Source organism: Pelobates fuscus, chromosome 11 (genome assembly GCF_036172605.1).
Source record: "Pelobates fuscus isolate aPelFus1 chromosome 11, aPelFus1.pri, whole genome shotgun sequence".
NCBI classification, from domain to species: domain Eukaryota; kingdom Metazoa; phylum Chordata; class Amphibia; order Anura; family Pelobatidae; genus Pelobates; species Pelobates fuscus.
The window spans coordinates 127,425,887-127,444,543 of record NC_086327.1 but is presented as its reverse complement, the minus strand read 5'-3'; the positions used below and the strand labels follow the sequence as shown (position 1 = coordinate 127,444,543).

General features: G+C 33.6%; 2 protein-coding genes across 2 annotated transcripts; both read left to right on the top strand.

The window, feature by feature from the left end:
* The first annotated feature begins 243 nt into the window (after nucleotides 1–243).
* On the top strand, nucleotides 244–6,150 carry LOC134577004 (indolethylamine N-methyltransferase-like). Its single transcript, XM_063435652.1, has 3 exons — nucleotides 244–394; nucleotides 778–985; nucleotides 5,721–6,150. Exons 1-3 carry the CDS (start codon nucleotides 244–246, stop codon nucleotides 6,148–6,150), a joined length of 789 nt encoding a protein of 262 aa, XP_063291722.1.
* A 453-nt stretch (nucleotides 6,151–6,603) lies between these two features.
* Nucleotides 6,604–17,976, top strand: LOC134577003 (indolethylamine N-methyltransferase-like). The gene is made up of 5 exons (XM_063435651.1): nucleotides 6,604–6,646; nucleotides 11,648–11,896; nucleotides 15,877–15,954; nucleotides 16,494–16,707; nucleotides 17,553–17,976. The coding sequence occupies exons 1-5, from the start codon at nucleotides 6,604–6,606 to the stop codon at nucleotides 17,974–17,976; spliced, it is 1,008 nt and encodes a 335-aa protein (XP_063291721.1).
* Nucleotides 17,977–18,657: the final 681 nt, after the last annotated feature.

The following is an 18,657-nucleotide window of genomic DNA, read 5'->3' as shown; positions in this document are numbered from 1 at the left end:
CAGGTATTCAGTTTAGAATAATACATATGTTTACGGGAAATCAATCAACAATGAAAGTTATAAAGATAGTAATTATTGCTAACAATATTTAATTAAGTTGTCTCTAAAATTAATTTTCTAAACTATTCTTTGGTCCCATGTCAATAGAAGCACAAGTTGCTATTACAAAATGGTTAGATATTAAGAGATATATATTTAGCCACTAAATACGTGCCCAGGTATCATATCATTGCAGAAATCAGGATGGATCGCAGAACTCATAAACACTACCATAAACATGAGATTAATTCACAAGATATATATGACACCTATTTTAGTTCCAGTGTGGATGAAAATCTTCTAGATGAGGTTTTTATATTTCCTTTAAAAGCAATTGTCAATGACAGCAAATTAGGTAAGTTTATATTTTACTTAACTACCATTTAACTGATGGATAATGTGGGGCCTTATTTATCATGGAAAAGGGTGTTGTTCTGGGCAAAGTACTAAATGTGAAGCAATCAAATTAAATGTCCAGTTTAATCCTTTATTATTATTGAATTAATGCCTATCATTATTATTATTATTATTATTATTAGAAGTAGTAGTAGTCGTAGTAGTAGTATTAATATTATTTTACTGCAATGTATTTATATAAATATAGGTTTGAAAATGAAAATGTAATTCTAGAAGAAACTAAGAATTTTTAAGCTAATTTGGTGTAAACATGTGAGATGTGTAAAATAATATCTGTGTCTTACGAGATAATTATTTAGATATGGGCTTATTTTTATCCAGGTCATATTAAAGGGGACACACTGATTGATATTTCTGCTGGTGCCAATATTTTCCATATTTTACCAATCTGTACGTATTTCAAAGACATCACTATATTAGAGTTTAATGATGCCTGTCTCAAGGACCTGCAGAAATGGCAGAATAAAGAACCAGGTGCATTCGATTGGTCTCATGCATCAAAGATTGTTGCAGAACTGGAGGGCTGCAGGTAAGTGATTACAGACTTGCAGAATTATTTACTAAAGTGAGAATTCAAGGTGAATTGAAAGTGAATTTCAAATTTAAAGTCAAAATAGCCAAACTAGAAGAACTCTGTAAGTCAGTTTGGCTACTCTGGCCTTAAATTTGAAATTAATTTTGAATTCTCACTTCAGTAAATAACCAAGATAGAAAACAAATATAATCTACATTAAATCACATAGGGAAATAATTATCTCCTAGAATGTAATAGCATTTCTAAGAGATACAGGTATAGAAATAAGTAATTAGTTACTCCAGACCTGGAAGGTTGATAAGCCTTGAAATTCCAAGTGAGGAAAAACTTACACTATTGTGAATTATTGAGATTTCTCATTGTGATTATTGGATTTCTCATTTTAGGTCAAAATAGGCAAACCTAAAACAAAATATAGGTGGTGGGCACCTATAGGACCCTGAGGAGTGGAAAAAATGGATAGAGAAGGGATTACAACAAGACTGCCACCGAGTGAATTTATTTATTTATATTGCAACCAGTGTTTTTGTATTCTAAGATTTTTTGTATTTCACTATTCTATCAATTCATGCATTTATAAGTGGTTCCGATTGTATATTTTAGAGGTTTTTAAAGTTCTGTTTAGATTATCTTTTATATGATTTTTCTCAACAGTTTGTAGCATCCGGTAAGAGATCTCCTAGTACGTGTAGGCTTTTCCACCTACTATCATTCATTCAAACCTAAAACAAAGCTGACTTTTTGTCTTTGAATTGTCCCAGAAGAATAACATCTGATATATCAGCTAAACTGCATTTATTCAAAACTGTTTTTTTTAGGACAGCTAAATTTTGACCACTTGTTGACTCAGCTTGGCAGAACTGTGGTACTGAAAAACGATTCTGGAAATGAATCATATGACCCAAAAGGGCTGGACAATTGACCAATCAGTAGACTGCAAAATAAATGCATACTATATATATTATGTTTGTATTTTGCAGTACATTAACCCCTTCAGGACCGGCCTGTTTTTGCGATGTTTGTACGTTAAGGACCAGAGCAGTTTTAACACTTTTGTGGTGTTTGTGTTTAGCTGTAATTTTCCGCTCTCTCATTTACGGTTCCCATACAAGTTATATATTGTTTTTTTCAGGACAAAAGGGGCTTTCTTTACATACCATTATTTGTATTATGTCCAATATTGTATTTAAAAAAAATAATAAAATATGGTGAAAAATTAAAAAAAAAAATGTTTTTGGACTTTTACTTGAAAAATCTTTTACTTATCTACAAAAGCTAATGAAAAAAACTGCTAAATAGATTCAAAATTTTGTCCCGAGTTTAAAAACACCCAGTGTTTACATGCTTTATTGCTTTTTTTTGCAAGTTATAGGCCTATAAATACAAGTAGGAAATTGCTGTTTCAATATATATATATTTTAAATGTATCAATAGTGACCTTGTAACACCGTTATCTGTCATAAATCCCCGAAACACACCTAACATGTACATATTTTTTTAAAGTAGACAACCCAGGGTATTCAAAATTGGGTATGTCCAGTTTTTTTTAGTAGCCACTTAGTCACAAACACTGGCCAAAGTTAGCATTTATATTTGTTTGTGTGTTAAAAATGCAAGAAACACTAACTTTGGCCGGTGTTTGTGACTAAGTGGCTACTAAAAAAGGCTGAACATACCCCATTTGCAATACCTTGGGTTGTCTTCTTTTGAAAATGGTATGCCATCATGGGGCTAATTCTCATTCCTTGGCTACCATACGCTCTCAAAGGCAACCTAACCAATCCAACAAATTTCAATAAAAAAAAAGTAAAATCAAGCCTTATATTTGACCCTGTAACTTTCACAAACACTATAAAACCTCTACATGTGGGGTACTGTTATACTCAGGAGACTTCGCTGAACACAAATATTAGTGTATCAGAACAGTAAAATGTATCACAGCAATAATAACCTCAGTGAAAGTGCTGTTTGTGTGTGAAAAATGCAAAAAACTTCACTTTCACTGACAATATCATCGCTGTGATATGTTTTACTGTTTTGAAACACTAATATTTGTGTTCAGCGAAGTCTCCCGAGTAAAACAGTACCCCCATGTACAGGTTTTAGGGTGTCATAGAAAGTTACAGGGTTAAACACAGTGCTAGCAAATTAAATTATCTGGACTTTCGGCCTGGGTTGGCAGGCAGGTCCCTCAAATTACAATCATTAAAATTACTTAATTAGGTAAAAATATTACATAAATACACATGTAGAATTTTAATATATATACATATGTATATATTTGACGTCTACGTGTATATTTATGAAATTATTTATGTAATTATGTATATGGACATATGTATATTTCGTATTGTTCTTATTTATTTATTTATACATAGATATATATTTCATTACATTCTAAGTATATTTTGATATATATATATATATATATATATATATCAAAATACTGTTAGAATAAAATTGCATATATAAATATTTTTTTATAATTATTAAAAATTATTTTTATTTTTTGTTATTTATTTTTATTAACATATTATTTGTATTTTATAATAATATATATACCATATATATAGCAATTATATATATATTGTATATATTCGTGTGTAATTTAAATATAAGTGTATTTTTATATTAATATACGTATATATAAATATAAAAATACACTTAATATGACATTATATATATGATACATATACATACATTATATATAGATATAATACATGTATATATATATCATATATATATATACACATATTATTTATTTATTTTTTACACTGATTTTACACTGTTTTTTTTTTTACTTTATTTTTTGGATTTTTCACTTGCAGGGAGACTGCCTGTCAGCACAGACAGTCCCCCTGCAGGCAGATACACAGACACCTATTGCGGTCATGTGATCGAGTGATCACATGGCCGTGGGGTCCTGATCTGCTGAGGGGGGACTGCCCGGGCAGACAGGCAACCCCCCTGGACCGGGTGGAGCACTGATCGCCACCGTGGGACCGACGGCAATCAGGTAAGTAGCCCCAGACTGTTATGACGGTTCAGGACCGTCAGCGGTCCAAACGCACGTTTTACCGCTGACGGTCCTGAACCGGCAGCGGTCCTGAAAGGGTTAATATAATCATTTTCCAGCTATTTAGATCACAGATCAAGTGAGAAAAAGTGACTAATAGAGGGGAAAACAGAAGGGACTGTAAATTTTTTTTTTTTATATATTAATTATGCATAGACTATATTAATATATATTTATAATTTACATGTTCTAACGGCTCTTCTTGTGTTTCCCTCTATTGGTCACTTCTCACTTGATGTGTAAATAAAATAAAAATGTAGTAACTGTTCCCTAGTCATCAGTGAACTTCTTTTTTGCTGCCATGGGTGGAATTTAGAATCGTAAATCAATTATGTATTTTGTTTGTGTTTAATTTGCTTACATTTTGGCTCGGAGTCTTGGAATTTGAATGAATAGTTTAGAACAAAATAAATCTCTAGTACAAGGGTTCTAAGAGCAATAATAGCAGGATTGAGTTTAATGACACATTTGTGTAAGTATAAAGCAACATGCTAGAAAAGGCAGTGTGTAATTTAGCACAATGAGTTTTATGTAGTAAGTCAATCTTGAATTGACATATTTTTCCAACCGCTGCAATCTGCCTTTAGACATAGTGCTGGTAAAAAAAAAAAAATATATATATATATATATATAAGACAAAAAAATATATGTTGTCATAATCTTCATCCAGAGTATGCATCCTATAGTGTTGTTTATCTAGAAACATAGAAACATAGAATGTGATGGCAGATAAGAACCATTCGGCCCATTTAGTCTGCCCAATTTTCTAAATACTCTAATTAGTCCCTTATAGTTAGGATAGCCTTATGCCTATCCAATGCATGTGTAAACTCCTTTACTGTGTTAACCTCTACCACTTCAGCTGGAAGGCTAGTCTCTGCTTTCCACTTTCTCACTATACAGATTTGTACAGCAATCAAAATATGGATTAATACCTGTAAATTAGAATATATTTTAGTGCAATTGTAGAAATATAAAAAGGAGGTCAACTCACCTACTGTGTGGATGAGATGGTGAACTTATTGTCCATATGTTTAAATATGTGGGTTTGTCCACCATATGTAAAGTATTGATGTTGAGCAAAAGTAACATCCACAGGACGTACTTAGAAACCAGAGTAATCTGAATGTACCTTTCCTGGTTAAATACTTTGTTTTTATTATAATAACTCTAAACAAAAGTAATCAGAATTAGTGTAGATTTCTGCTGATCACTAATATATTAGCTAGCGCAAATATATTATCTTATGGTGTAGCTCCAGATAATTGGCACAGGTGATCACTGCTTGCAAAGCACAAATTGCTTTCTGTGGTACCTCTATGGGAAATTCTGTGTTTAATTCTATTTCTTAATTTCTGCTTATAATTCTGTTTATGTTCAGCAAGTGCCATTTTATCCTATGTTCGTGCTCTGAAAATTTCAAATATATGCTATGCCAATTTAATTTTAGCAGAGATTGATCCAGACATAAAACCAAATATATAAACACATGCTTTAATCTAAAAATATTTTTTTGATGAAAGTAGAATTTAGATGGTTTAGAAATAAATACTAGCACAATTCACTGCATATAGAATTGTTAGAAACCAACCATAGAATAGTTTATTTAAATTGAAGAAAAAAACAAGCTTGATAAAATGTTATGTTTTACAGTGATAAATGGGAAGAAAGAGAAGATGATCTAAGAAGACGCATCAAGAATATTTTGAAATGTGATTTTAATAAAGAAAACCCAACTGACCCTGTTGCATTACCAAAAGCAGATTGTGTGTTTAGTTTGTTTGTATTGGCTCACATTTCTGAAGATTTAAATGCGTACCGCCATAATTTGAAAATACTATCATCAATGCTTAAATTAGGAGGGCGTCTGTTATTGGTTGGCAAGTATAATGGCACTTTTTACTCTGTGGGAGGACATAAGTACCATGTTTTGAAATTTAGTGAAGAGGAACATGGAAAGATTCTGAGAGATTGTGGGTTTTGTCTTGACTATACAGAAGTAAAGGAAAGTAAAGTACGCAAGGATATTATGCATTGCAGTCATTTTTTCTTTGTCAGTGCTGTTAAAATCAAGGAGATGTGAAACAATATTTGGCTATAAATAAGTTTATATTTTCATTCAATATCAAATCTTAAATAATGTATCTAAATGATTTCATTTAGAAACTTATATTAACGCAGTGGTATATTGCCTTGTTAATATCATCTCATCTTGTACAATTGTTTCTCATTATATATCTTCTTTGAGAATGCATCTTACTGTGTCATTTTTTTTTTAGCCAAACCTATAGTACATTCAATATAGAGGTTTTGTTAATATCACTTATACTACTCAGATTAATATTGTTGTGCAGAATGAATACAGAATGAGCAATAATAACAATAATGTTATACATTCATAAATAACTTGAAATATGGATTCAATTTGATTTCTGGGTTAGGCAGAATAATGCACATATTTCAAATTACAATAAAAATGGATATTCACAAAGCTCATAGAGTATAGAACTAAAAACAGAATCATTTAGAGATCGAAATGCATTTTCAGGCAGTCATTAATTTTGAAATTACTGAAAAAGGTGATTTTGTGTCAATGTAATGCAATATATAATAAATGCTTTAAACAGCACATGTACATATATCTCCAATACATATAAACAATTTTGAAAACAAAACTATACAAATAAACAAATCAGTGGTGTGTATATAAATTCAATAAACATACAATATTATCTTCTCCTTCTATACATTTCAAATGTGTAACATATTCTTTAGTGTACCCAAAGAAGCAAAAAAGAAATACAAAAATAACATAACATAATAAAGATTGTAATTATATTAACAATCATGTCTAGTGAATGCTCACTCACAGGATGCAGAGTCAAAAAAATGGTCTCAAAAGATAATAGTCTATAAAAGATAGAAGTCTATAAAGATCCCACTACATCTCTTCTGATCGTTTATATGGTAGTCCTGCTAATAATTTCTAAAAGATAATATTTAGGGAATAAATCGTATAGATATTATAGGTGGCGCTAAAGGAAACAGGTGCTGCTACAATACCAAAGTATATTGTCACCACATATACTTAAAAACCAAAGTACAATGAAAAGATAAAAGGTAAAAGCACACACACAAAAAAACAGAAAGGTATTACCTGTACTATATACAATTTGGTAACCAAAAGTAGATATTCCTGGTATATGTTTGAACAAGGCGTATATACTGATATATATTACCTATAAAAAATGAAACAGCAAACCATAGTGTAATCTGTATAAAATATAATAAAAGTGAATGGAACCACTCACAATTTTTTGAGCCTGTTAAAAGTTGGCTCAGAACTTATACAGCATGCATGTCTCATTCATGGACATAGGTGAAATTTTCCTTTTGGATAGACTCTTCAGACTTTCAGGAACCAGGGGTTTGGAGTAGAAAAGAAATTCTTCCCTTGGATAAATCCTCTGATAATTACTCAATCTTATATAATGAGATATAGAGTCAGGAACCAAAAGTGGAGAAGATACTTGAAAACTTATTTATTTCTTTACATAAATAAAATAAAAGCAGGCACAACGCGTTTCATCCACTAAAATGTGGTCTTCCCCAGGTGCTAGTCAACATAAAAGTGAGCACTTAAACAGTTTATAAAGGATACAATATTAAAAACATAATTAAATACACATGTATCAAAAGTTCACACCCATTTCCTTATTTGGTCATAACCGGATGTGCACCGCCACCTCCAATATGGCCGCACTTCCGGTTTTCTGACATAATTAGGGTGCCATCTTGATGTCCCAACAAGGAATATAAAACTGTCCATACAAAAGAAAACGTGATACATAACACTACTTTAAATATATTGCATGCCTCCTTAGCACAGACAGCAACAACAGGATAGATAACCTGTTGGTGTCTGGGCTATTCGGAGGATACGTGGAACCACCGCATGAAGTCCATCGCGTCACTTCCGGTGACGTGTTATTTGGTCTGTCGCGTCACTTCCGGTTTCGCCGGATCGTGGGAAAAAATGTCCCATTCTTCCTCCCTTATTTGTATTCCATATATCACAGTCTTTTATACTCCAGAGGAGGCATCAAGTCCCATATTTTATATAGAAATGAAAAGGAAACAGGAAATAAAATTAATTACCATCTCATAAAAAAACCAAATATACCGAATTTAGGTCACATATATAAATAGAATATATACATATGTTTGTGCAAAAAAAGGTGTATAGTAAAAAAAGAACCCATGATAAAAAATAGGAAAAGAACACCACTAAAAAATATCCAAAAAAGGTAAAGAGACCTGTTAATATCTTATAAGAGAATAATCTCAATAAAAGACATAATTTAAACATAAAAATAATAATCTAAAAGACTAACTATAATATAGTTAAAACATGTAAATATATATATTATAAAATATTATTAATCTCAAAATCAATATTAACACCTTTGGGAGTTAAGGTGCATAATTCAAAGATCCATTTGGATTCTTTAAAACTAAGAGTCTTTGCTATATCTCCCCCTCTCCAGTTTCTACTTATTTTCTCAATTCCACAAAAACTCAAATATTTAGGGTCTGAGTTATGATAATCATGGAAGTCTTTGGACACACTGTGGTTGGGAAAGCTTTTTTTTCATATTTCTCATGTGTTCACTGATTCTAATTTTTAATTGTCGAGAAGTCTTACCCACATATTGAAACCCACAAGTGTATTCTAAAAGATAAATAACATTGGAGGAGTGACATGAAATTAAAGATTTAATAGCATATTTTTTCTTTGTATTAATAGAATAAAAATTATCTATTTTTTGTTGGATCTTGTTGTATTACAACATGCATTACACGCTCCACAATAATAAAAGCCCTTCTGTTCTCGTGTCCAATCTGTTAAAAAATTCCTAGGGGGTTCGCTCTTTAAAAAGCTAGTTGTTAAAATGTGTTTAAGATTCTTAGCTCCCCTGAACATAAAATTGGGTTTGGTACCTATAAACTGGTGTATATCTTCTTCTTCTTGTAAAATGTGCCAGTTTTTGTTGATGATTTTCTTTACCGCTCCAATATTACTAGAAAAATAAAAAATTAAAGGATCTGTTCTTTCTGACGGTCACAGTTGTCTTTATTCTTATATTGTAAAAGAAGAGACCTGTTTGTTTTGGCCACCTGATTTATACTATCTTGTAAGGCCACTTCATCATATCCCTTTTGAGCTAGTTGATTCTTAAGAACAGTAGCTTGAATGAAAAAATCCTCTTGATTAATGCAATTTCTGCGCATCCTTAAAAATTGACCCTTAGGTATATTATTTAACCAGGGTCGATGGTGACAGCTCTCCAATTCGATAAAACTATTTACATCGACTTGTTTAAAAAAGTTTTTGTCATTAAAACATTTTCTTTAATAAAAATATTAAGATCTAAAAAATCCACACTATCTCTACTCACACTTTTAGTCAAAGAGATACCCCAATTATTAGAATTAAGAAATTCCCAAAAAGTAAAAAATGTTTCTTGAGACCCCTTCCAAATAATAAAAATGTTGTCAATGTATCTTTTGTAGAGGACCAAGTTTGCGCCATAGTCATGTCCCTTAAAAACAAAGGATTCCTCCCAAAAGGACATAAAAAGATTTGCATAACTTGGCGCAAGCTTGGTCCCCATAGCTGTCCCTCTAATTTGTAGAAAAAAATCATCCTCAAACCAGAAATAGTTATTCTGTAGGATCATTTGTATTCCTTTTAAAATAAAATATTTTTGCTTCTCACAGTACCTATTAGAGTTCTTCAGAAAATAATCGACAGCCTCACATCCTTTTTCGTGTTGTATAATAGTGTACAAACTAGATACATTGCACGTGGCTAGCAAATAATCATCCTGCCACTTAAAAGAACTTAAGATATTCAATAGACTCATAGAGTCTTGTAAAAAAGAAGGGGTGTTTTTTACTAAAGGTTAAAGGTGGAAATCTATATATTGCGATAAAAAGGAAAGTGCAGAGCCAATTCCAGATACTATTGGACGGCCGGGTGGGTTTTCTGGGTCCTTATGGATTTTCGGAAAAATATATATCACTGGAATCTTAGGATGTTCCGGATATAGAAAAGAAAACTCTTTTTTGTTTAGAACGTTATCTTCTATACCGTTGTCAAGGAATTTTCCCAATTTCTCCTTGATTTCTATAGTGGGATCCTTGTTAAGTTTAAGATAAGTGGTAGTATCTGCCAACTGTCTCTCAATCTCTCGAATATAATTTTCCCTATTTAAAATGACCACTCCCCCCCCCCTTTATCTGACGGTTTAATGACAATTGATGAATCTTTTCTCCGAAGATCCATAGTTTTCCTTTCTTGAAAAGTTGAATTTTGTCCAAATTTGGACAAAGGTTTAATATTATGGATATCTCTAAGACAAGATTTTTCAAAAACCTTAATAGTATCGCTTTTTTAGAAAAATAAGGCAGAATTTGGATTTGGGCTTTCAATCGGAATGTACAATGTCAGTTGTCTCTGTAGTGTTTAAACTATTTTCATTATTATCTTGATTATCTTTCTGAAAAAACTTTTTCAAACAAAGTTTCCTAGTATATCGATTGACGTCTAAAAACTTTTCAAATTTATTTACTGGACAACTTGGCACAAATTTAAAACTTTTAGATAAAATATTTGTTTTAGTAAGGTATAGAAGATAACATTCTAAACAAAAAAGAGTTTTCTTTTCCATATCCGGAACATCCTAAGATTCCAGTGATATATATTTTGCCGAAAATCCATAAGGACCCAGAAAACCCACCCGGCCATCCAATAGTATCTGGAATTGGCTCTGCACTTTCCTTTTTATCACAATATATAGATTTCCACCTTCAACCTTTAGTAAAAAACACCCCTTCTTTTTTACAAGACTATATGAGTCTATTGAATATCTTAAGTTCTTTTAAGTGACAGGATGATTATTTGCTAGCCACGTGCAATGTATCTAGTTTGTACACTATTATACAACATGAAAAAGGATGTGAGGCTGTCGATTTTTATCTGAAGAATAGGTACTGTGAGAAGCAAAAAATCTTTTATATTAAAAGGAATACAAATGATCCTAGAGAATAACTATTTCTGGTTCGAGGATGAATTTCTTCTACAAATTAGAGGGACCAAGCTTGCGCCAAGTTATGCAAATCTTTTTATGTCCTTTTGGGAGGAATCTTTTGTTTTTAAGGGACATGACTATGGCGCAAACTTGGTCCTCTACAAAAGATACATTGATGACATTTTTATTATTTGCAAGGGGTCTCAAGAAACATTTTTAACTTTTTTTTTATTTCTTAATTCTAATAATTGGGGTATCTCTTTGACTAAAAGTGTGAGTAGAGATAGTGTGGATTTTTTAGATCTTAATATTTTTTATTAAAGAAAATGTTTTAATGACAAAAACGTTTTTTTAAACAAGTCGATGTAAATAGTTTTATCGAATTGGAGAGCTGTCACCATCGACCCTGGTTAAATAATATACCTAAGGGTCAATTTTTAAGGATGCGCAGAAATTGCACTAATTAAGAGGATTTTTTCATTCAAGCTACTGTTCTTAAGAATCAACTAGCTCAAAAGGGATATGATGAAGTGGCCTTAAAAGATAACATAAATCAGGTGGCCAAAACAAACAGGTCTCTTCTTTTACAATATAAGAATAAAGACAACTGTGACCGTCAGAAAGAACAGATCCCTTTAATTTTTAATTTTTCTAGTAATATTGGAGCGGTAAAGAAAATCATCAACAAAAACTGGCACATTTTACAAGAAGAAGAAGATATACACCAGTTTATAGGTACCAACCCCAATTTTATCTTCAGGGGAGCTAAGAATCTTAAACACATTTTAACAACTAGCTTTTTAAAGAGCGAACCCCCTAGGAATTTTTTAACAGATTGGACACGAGAACAGAAGGGCTTTTATTATTGTGGAGCGTGTAATGCATGTTGTAATACAACAAGATCCAACAAAAAAATAGATAATTTTTATTCTATTAATGCAAAGAAAAAATATGCTATTAAATCTTTTATTTCATGTCACTCCACCAATGTTATTTATCTTTTAGAATGCACTTGTGGGTTTCAATATGTGGGTAAGACTTCTCGACAATTAAAAATTAGAATCAGTGAACACTAGAGATGTCCCGAACAGTTCGCTGGTGAATAGTTCCTGGCGAACATCGCTTGTTCGCGTTCGCCACGGCGGGCGAACATATGCGATGTTTGATCCGCCCCCTATTCCATATCATTGAGTAAACTTTGACAACCCCCCCACCCGCCGCTCGGGGGTGTGGGCGGGGGGGGGGTTGTCAAAGTTTACTCAATGATATGGGGGGGAACTACTGTCCTCCCCCCGGCCCCCACCCCTGAGCGGTGGGTGGGGGCCCTAAAAAAAACAATAGGGGGGAACTTCTGTCCCCCCAGGCCCCCACCCCTGAGTGGTGGGTGGGGGCCATAAATACCAAGAAGGGGGGGACCAATCAGAGTGTTATGAGTCAAATTACACAGCGTGGGAAAATTCCAAAGAACTTTCCCACGCTGTGTAAAATGACACAGAGCACTCTGATTGGTGGATTTCAAACCAACCAATCAGAGTGCTGTGACAGGTAAATGTAGAGACTTACCTGTCAATCTCTTTATTTACCTGTCAGAGCACTCTGATTGGATGGCTTAAACCCACCAATCAGAGAGCTCTGAGCCTAATTGCTGGGCGGGGCAAGGCTTTATAAGCCTTGCCCCGCCCTGTAGAGCTCAGTCTGCGCGGAGCCCTCGCCGGGTGAACATGGATTATTTTTTGCGCTCGTTTTTTTATTAATTTATTTTTTTAATTGCGTTGGTTATTATGGTTTTTTATTTGCCCATTTTTGAGGTTGAAAAAAGAAGATTTAGAAGAAAGAAAACATCGAATGTTTTTTTTTTTTACAGGTACTTAGTTAAAGGTCCCCCCCTCATTATTTTTAGGGTGAGGGGGGTAGGTAGGGGGTTAATTTTTTTTGGGGGGGAGAGGGAGTGACTAGGGGTTTTGGAACCCCTAGTCACCTGGGGGGGACATTTTTTTTAGGGCCCCCACCCGCCGCTCAGGGGTGGGGGCCGGGGGGGAGGACATTAGGTCCCCCTTTTTAGTATTTAGGGCCCCCACCCGCCGCTCAGGGGTGGGGGCCAGGGGGGGAGGACCTTAGGTCCCCCCTTTTTAGTATTTAGGGCCCCCACCCGCCGCTCAGGGGTGGGGGCCGGGGAGGAGGACATTAGGTCCCCCCCCCATTCCAATTTAGGGCCCCCACCCGCCGCTCAGGGTGGGGGTCAATTTAGGTCTTTCAGTCTTTTGGTAGATAACTCCCTAATACCGTGGGAATTAGGGAGTTATCTACTAAGCGGCTGCAATAGAAGTCCCGAAGTGCCGAAGTCCTGAAATTCTGAAATGCCGAAGTTCCGAAGTTGCTGAATTTCCGAAGTGTCGAAATGCCGAAGTGCCGAAGTCCCGAATTGCGAAAATCAGAATTATCAGTGTAACTGTGCTTAGATTATAAACTCTATAAAAAAGGAACTCAGCCTAAAAATCTCTTATCTGATACAAGAATCGAATTGTTCAATGCATGACTGTTTTCCCAAATAGTGCTGTTAACCAATCGTCCTGTGAACTGCTAACTGACCCCGGATCACAGGGTGGACTGGTAATCCTAGACCCTGGTCCACAGACGGGGGATAGGTATTATTCCCACTTTGACTATATGCTTTCATGTTGTGAACGAAGGAGTGAAACTGTTGGGAATAATACACTTTGCCTATAGTGATCCAGGGCTCAAGCTACAGATGACCGGATGCTCAGTCTGTTTAAAATTGGCTTACTTGGAACATGTCAGCTATTTGAAATAATATACTTTATCTATATCCAATGCTTAGTGAATATACCCCTAGACAACAGCTATAGAACCTTGTGTAACAAGTTACAGGTGTTATATCCTGTATGTTTCTGCTGTTGGCCTTATTTTCTGTTTTTCTCCGTTTGATCATAACTGTCAGAGTAATGTGTAATTTAGAACTGAGTAGTAAATATCTTTAATTTTTAGTGCGCATGCATATTAATTTGAAGTGCGTAGTTATAGTGAAACTTAATGAGTACTCCCAAATTGCACCTGCAAGCTAGTTATAGGACAAGATATGTTGAGATAAGATTGATGAATGATGTTATCATTGGATAATGTTTATAAGACCACCTCTGTTTCCTCTTCAACATAATTGTAACGGCACCCCCAGGCATAAAAGGGGTTAACAGCCGTTTAGTAGATCTTCCCTTCCAGAGACACAGGCACAGCTACTGTAAACACCAATACACCGAATCGGAGAAGCATATGAATGCTCTCAAACATACGAATGCTGTAAACAGCCGAATAGGAAAAACCATATGAATAGGTTTACACTCCTAGCAGTCGAACTGGAACAGCATACAATAAATCCCCCCAAGAACGAGACAAGGCTCCGTTTTGAGAGTCAAGCAGGAACAGCCAGAGCTGTGGGTTTATTGTTCTTATATACACATTAGTACCACCCACAGGGTTTTGGAAAGCAACCAATAAACACGTACAATACACTCAGACACTCCTACACAAAATCCTCCCGTCTGCCTGTGATACAATTACCTTACACAATGGGTAATATAATTATCACAGACAGAGAAATACAGTTTTTCCACATTATTCATAACTTTAAAAGTATGCATCACATTCACATAAAACTTAAATTTTCAGAATCAGCATACTCAAATACAAACATACGTCAAAATCATACAAATTGGTCCAGTGGTTCAAAAGATAGATCGTAGTCCTTTGTGACCAAATGAAGCATGGCTTTTCTGCCCAAAACCAGTTCCACAGAGTCTTCTATACTGGAGATAATTGGGAATAATCCAATTATCTCCAAGGACAGAGGCAAAACTCCATTAAGCACATGGCAGTAAAAAGACAGTAAAATACAATAAAATACACAAGGTTACATTTTTTACATAAAATACAGACATGCAACATAACCCTAGATAGCTTAGGTCTGAGCACACATTATTACTGAATGGCACTCAGACCACACACATACAGTTCAATTGCCATGGAGCCAAAGTCTTTCAAATAGTCTTTCATTATACGAATGGGCTCCATGGCATAGCTATCTGGGGTATCACCGCTCAAACAGGGCATGACCCGGCTTTCATGTCTTTGCAGGGGAAAATTAAGCGTTATATATAGACATGGTTATTCACTAAAGTGAGAAATCAAAGGGAATTCTGTCAATCTGGAAGCATAGCTAATTTAGATATTTTTTTTCCAGTTTGACTATTTGTAATTTTGAATGTTGTTGAATTTACTTTGAACTCTCACTTTACTAAGTAGATCTGATTACACTGTTGTAACTTAAAAAGCAAGTTCTTTTTTTCTGTTACCTTTTTAATACAGAGAGCAATAACCTGTTCTTCAGGTATTCAGTTTAGAATAATACATATGTTTACGGGAAATCAATCAACAATGAAAGTTATGAAGATAGTAATTATTGCAAACAATATTTAATTAAATTGTCCCTAAAATTAATTTTCTAAACTATTCGTTGGTCCCATGTCCATAGAAGCACATGTTGCTATTACAAAATGGTTAAATATTAGGAGATATATATTTAACCACTGAATAAGTGCCCAGATATCATGCAATTGCAAAATAAGGATGGATCGCAGCACTCGGAAACACTACCATAAACATGAGATTGATTCACAAGATATATATGACACCTATTTTAGTGCCAGTGCGGATAAAAAATCTTCTAGATGAGCTTTTTATATTTCCTATGAAAGCAATTGTCAATGCCAGCAAATTGGGTAAGTTGAGATTTTACTTAAATACCATTTGACTGTTGGATCCCATGGGGTGTCCTTTTATATTATTATTATTATTGCCATTTGTATAGTGCCAACAGATTCCGTAGCGCTTTACAATATTATGAGAGGGGGGATTTATAAATAGGACAATTAAAAGAAAACTTACAGGAATTATAGGTTGAAGAGGACCCTGCTCAAACGAGTTTACAGTCTATAGACTTTATCATGGGAACGGTGATTGTCATGGGCATAGTACTAAATGTGGAATAATCAAATGAAATATTCAGTTTGATCCTTTATTATTTAAGGCAAATGCAATACTCAGTACAATATATTATTATTATATTATTATTGCAATGTATTTATATAAATACAGATACAGTTCTGCAACTATGAATTTAGCATGTAAATGTAAACATATTTATAGTATGTATATATTATAAATCAAATAAAATATTTTTCAAAATATTAATTGATTTAGGAAATTTTGCAAGCCATGTTTAAATAATTTGAAAAGCTTATCTAAAAATATTAATTTTATTCAGGTCATATTAAAGGAGACACACTGATTGATATTTCTGCTGGTGCCAGTATTTTCCATATTTTACCAATCTGTACGTATTTCAAAGACATCACTATATTGGAGTTTAATGATGCCTGTCTCAAGGACCTGCAGAAATGGCAGAATAAAGAACCAGGTGCATTCGATTGGTCTCATGCATCAAAGATTGTTGCAGAACTAGAGGGCTGCAGGTAAGTGATTACAGACTTGCAGGATTACCCACTAAAGTGAGAATTCAAGGTGAATTCAAGGTGAATTTCAAATTTAAAGTCAAAATAGCCAAACTAGAAGAACTCTGTATTCAGCTATGCTTTCAGTTTGGCTACTCTGACCTTAAATTTGAAATGTACTTTGAATTCTCACTTTAGTAAATAATTCTGATAGAAAACAAATATAATCTATATCAGATCACATAGAAACAATTATCTCTCAGAATGTAATGGCATTTCTAACAGGTATAGAAATAAGTAATTAGTTATGCCAGCCCTGGTAGGTTGATACACTTTGAAATTTCAAGTGAAGAAAAACTTACACCATTGTGAATTATTGATACTTCAAAGTGGATTTGACATTTATATTCAAAATAGGCAAACCTAAAACATAGCTGACTTTTTAGATTTTCGGACTTTCAGCTGTCCCATGAGAATAAAATATGGTGTATCAGATTGACTTGGCACAGGTGGTCACAAATTGCAAATCACAAATCGATTTATGTTGTACCTGTACGAGAAATTCTTTGTTCAAGTCTATTTCCAATTTTTGCTTCTAATTCTGTTTAAGTTCAGCAACTGCTATTTTATCCCGTGTTTGCGTTCATATGCTATGCTAATTTAATTTTAAAAGAGAATGGTCCAGAGATATGTGACGCCAGTGACGACAATTTATATTTTAAAAATCAAAAAACAGTAGCCTTCATATGGATTAGAGGAAAAAGAGAATACATTTGACTGCATATAGAAAGTATAGAAACCAACCATAGAATAGTTTCCTTAAATAGAGGAAATAAACAAGCTTGACAAAATGTTATGTTTTACAGTGATAAATGGGAAGAAAGAGAAGATGATCTAAGAAGACGCATCAAGCATATTTTGAAATGTGATTTTAGTAAAGAAAACCCAACTGACCCTGTTGTGTTACCAAAGGCAGATTGTGTGATTAATTTGTTTGTATTGGGTCACATTTCTAAAGATTTAGATGCTTACTGCCATAATTTGAAAATACTATCATCAATGCTTAAATTAGGAGGGCGTCTGTTATTGGTTGGTGGCTTTAACGGCTCTTTTTACACTGTAGGAGGACATAAGTACCATGTTTTGAAATTTAGTAAAGAGGAACATGGAAAGATTCTGAGAGATTGTGGGTTTTCTGTTGAGTATACTGAAGTGAAGGAAAGTAAAGTACGCAATGATATTATGTATTGTACTCATCTTTTCTTTGTTAGTGCTATCAAAAACAAGTAGATGTTAAAAGATTTGTCTACAAATAAGTTTAATATTTTGGGTATTCAAAACCAATTCTTAAATGATTTACCTTAATAATTTTGTTTAGAAGCTTAACAGTGAATATTCTTATATTATTGCAGAGATATGTTGCCTTGTTAAAATATATTGATTTTGAAATGACTAAAAATTAAATTTTGTGTCAATGTAATGCAATATAAAATAAAAGTTGTAAACCAAAATTGTGAGAAAAAAGCTATAGAAAGAAATAAAAAGGTGTTTTTTATATAATGCAATAAACATACATATTCTCCTTTTACAAATTTCAAATGTGTATTATAGAAGAAAAACAAAGAAAAGGCATTACAAAGTACAGACTATAATTATGTTGACAATAATTTGATGCTTAATTAATAAATGCTTATCCACAATATGAATAACCAAAAAAACAGACCCTGGTACAAAAGAAAGAGTGGTTAATGTCTTCAAACATCCCACCACACCTTGTGATCATATATACCAGGGGTTCCCAACAGAAACAGAAACCCACCAACAGCTACACACAGTCATATACACACTAACACACACACACACACACACACACACACACACACACTGACACAGATGCACACACTGGCACAAATATACACACTGACAGGTACACTGACACACAGATACATACACTGGTACATACACACACAG

Excerpts from the sequence above, each read along its gene's own strand:
- LOC134577004 (XM_063435652.1), top strand. The coding sequence starts at position 244 with ATGGATCGCAGAACTCATAAACACTACCATAAACATGAGATTAATTCA. Across the intron at positions 395-777 it reads TGTCAATGACAGCAAATTAG|GTCATATTAAAGGGGACACA; the intron begins GTAAGTTTATAT and ends ATTTTTATCCAG. Across the intron at positions 986-5,720 it reads GCAGAACTGGAGGGCTGCAG|TGATAAATGGGAAGAAAGAG; the intron begins GTAAGTGATTAC and ends TATGTTTTACAG.
- LOC134577003 (XM_063435651.1), top strand. The coding sequence starts at position 6,604 with ATGCATTTTCAGGCAGTCATTAATTTTGAAATTACTGAAAAAG. Across the intron at positions 15,955-16,493 it reads TGTCAATGCCAGCAAATTGG|ATTCAGGTCATATTAAAGGA; the intron begins GTAAGTTGAGAT and ends AATATTAATTTT. Across the intron at positions 16,708-17,552 it reads GCAGAACTAGAGGGCTGCAG|TGATAAATGGGAAGAAAGAG; the intron begins GTAAGTGATTAC and ends TATGTTTTACAG.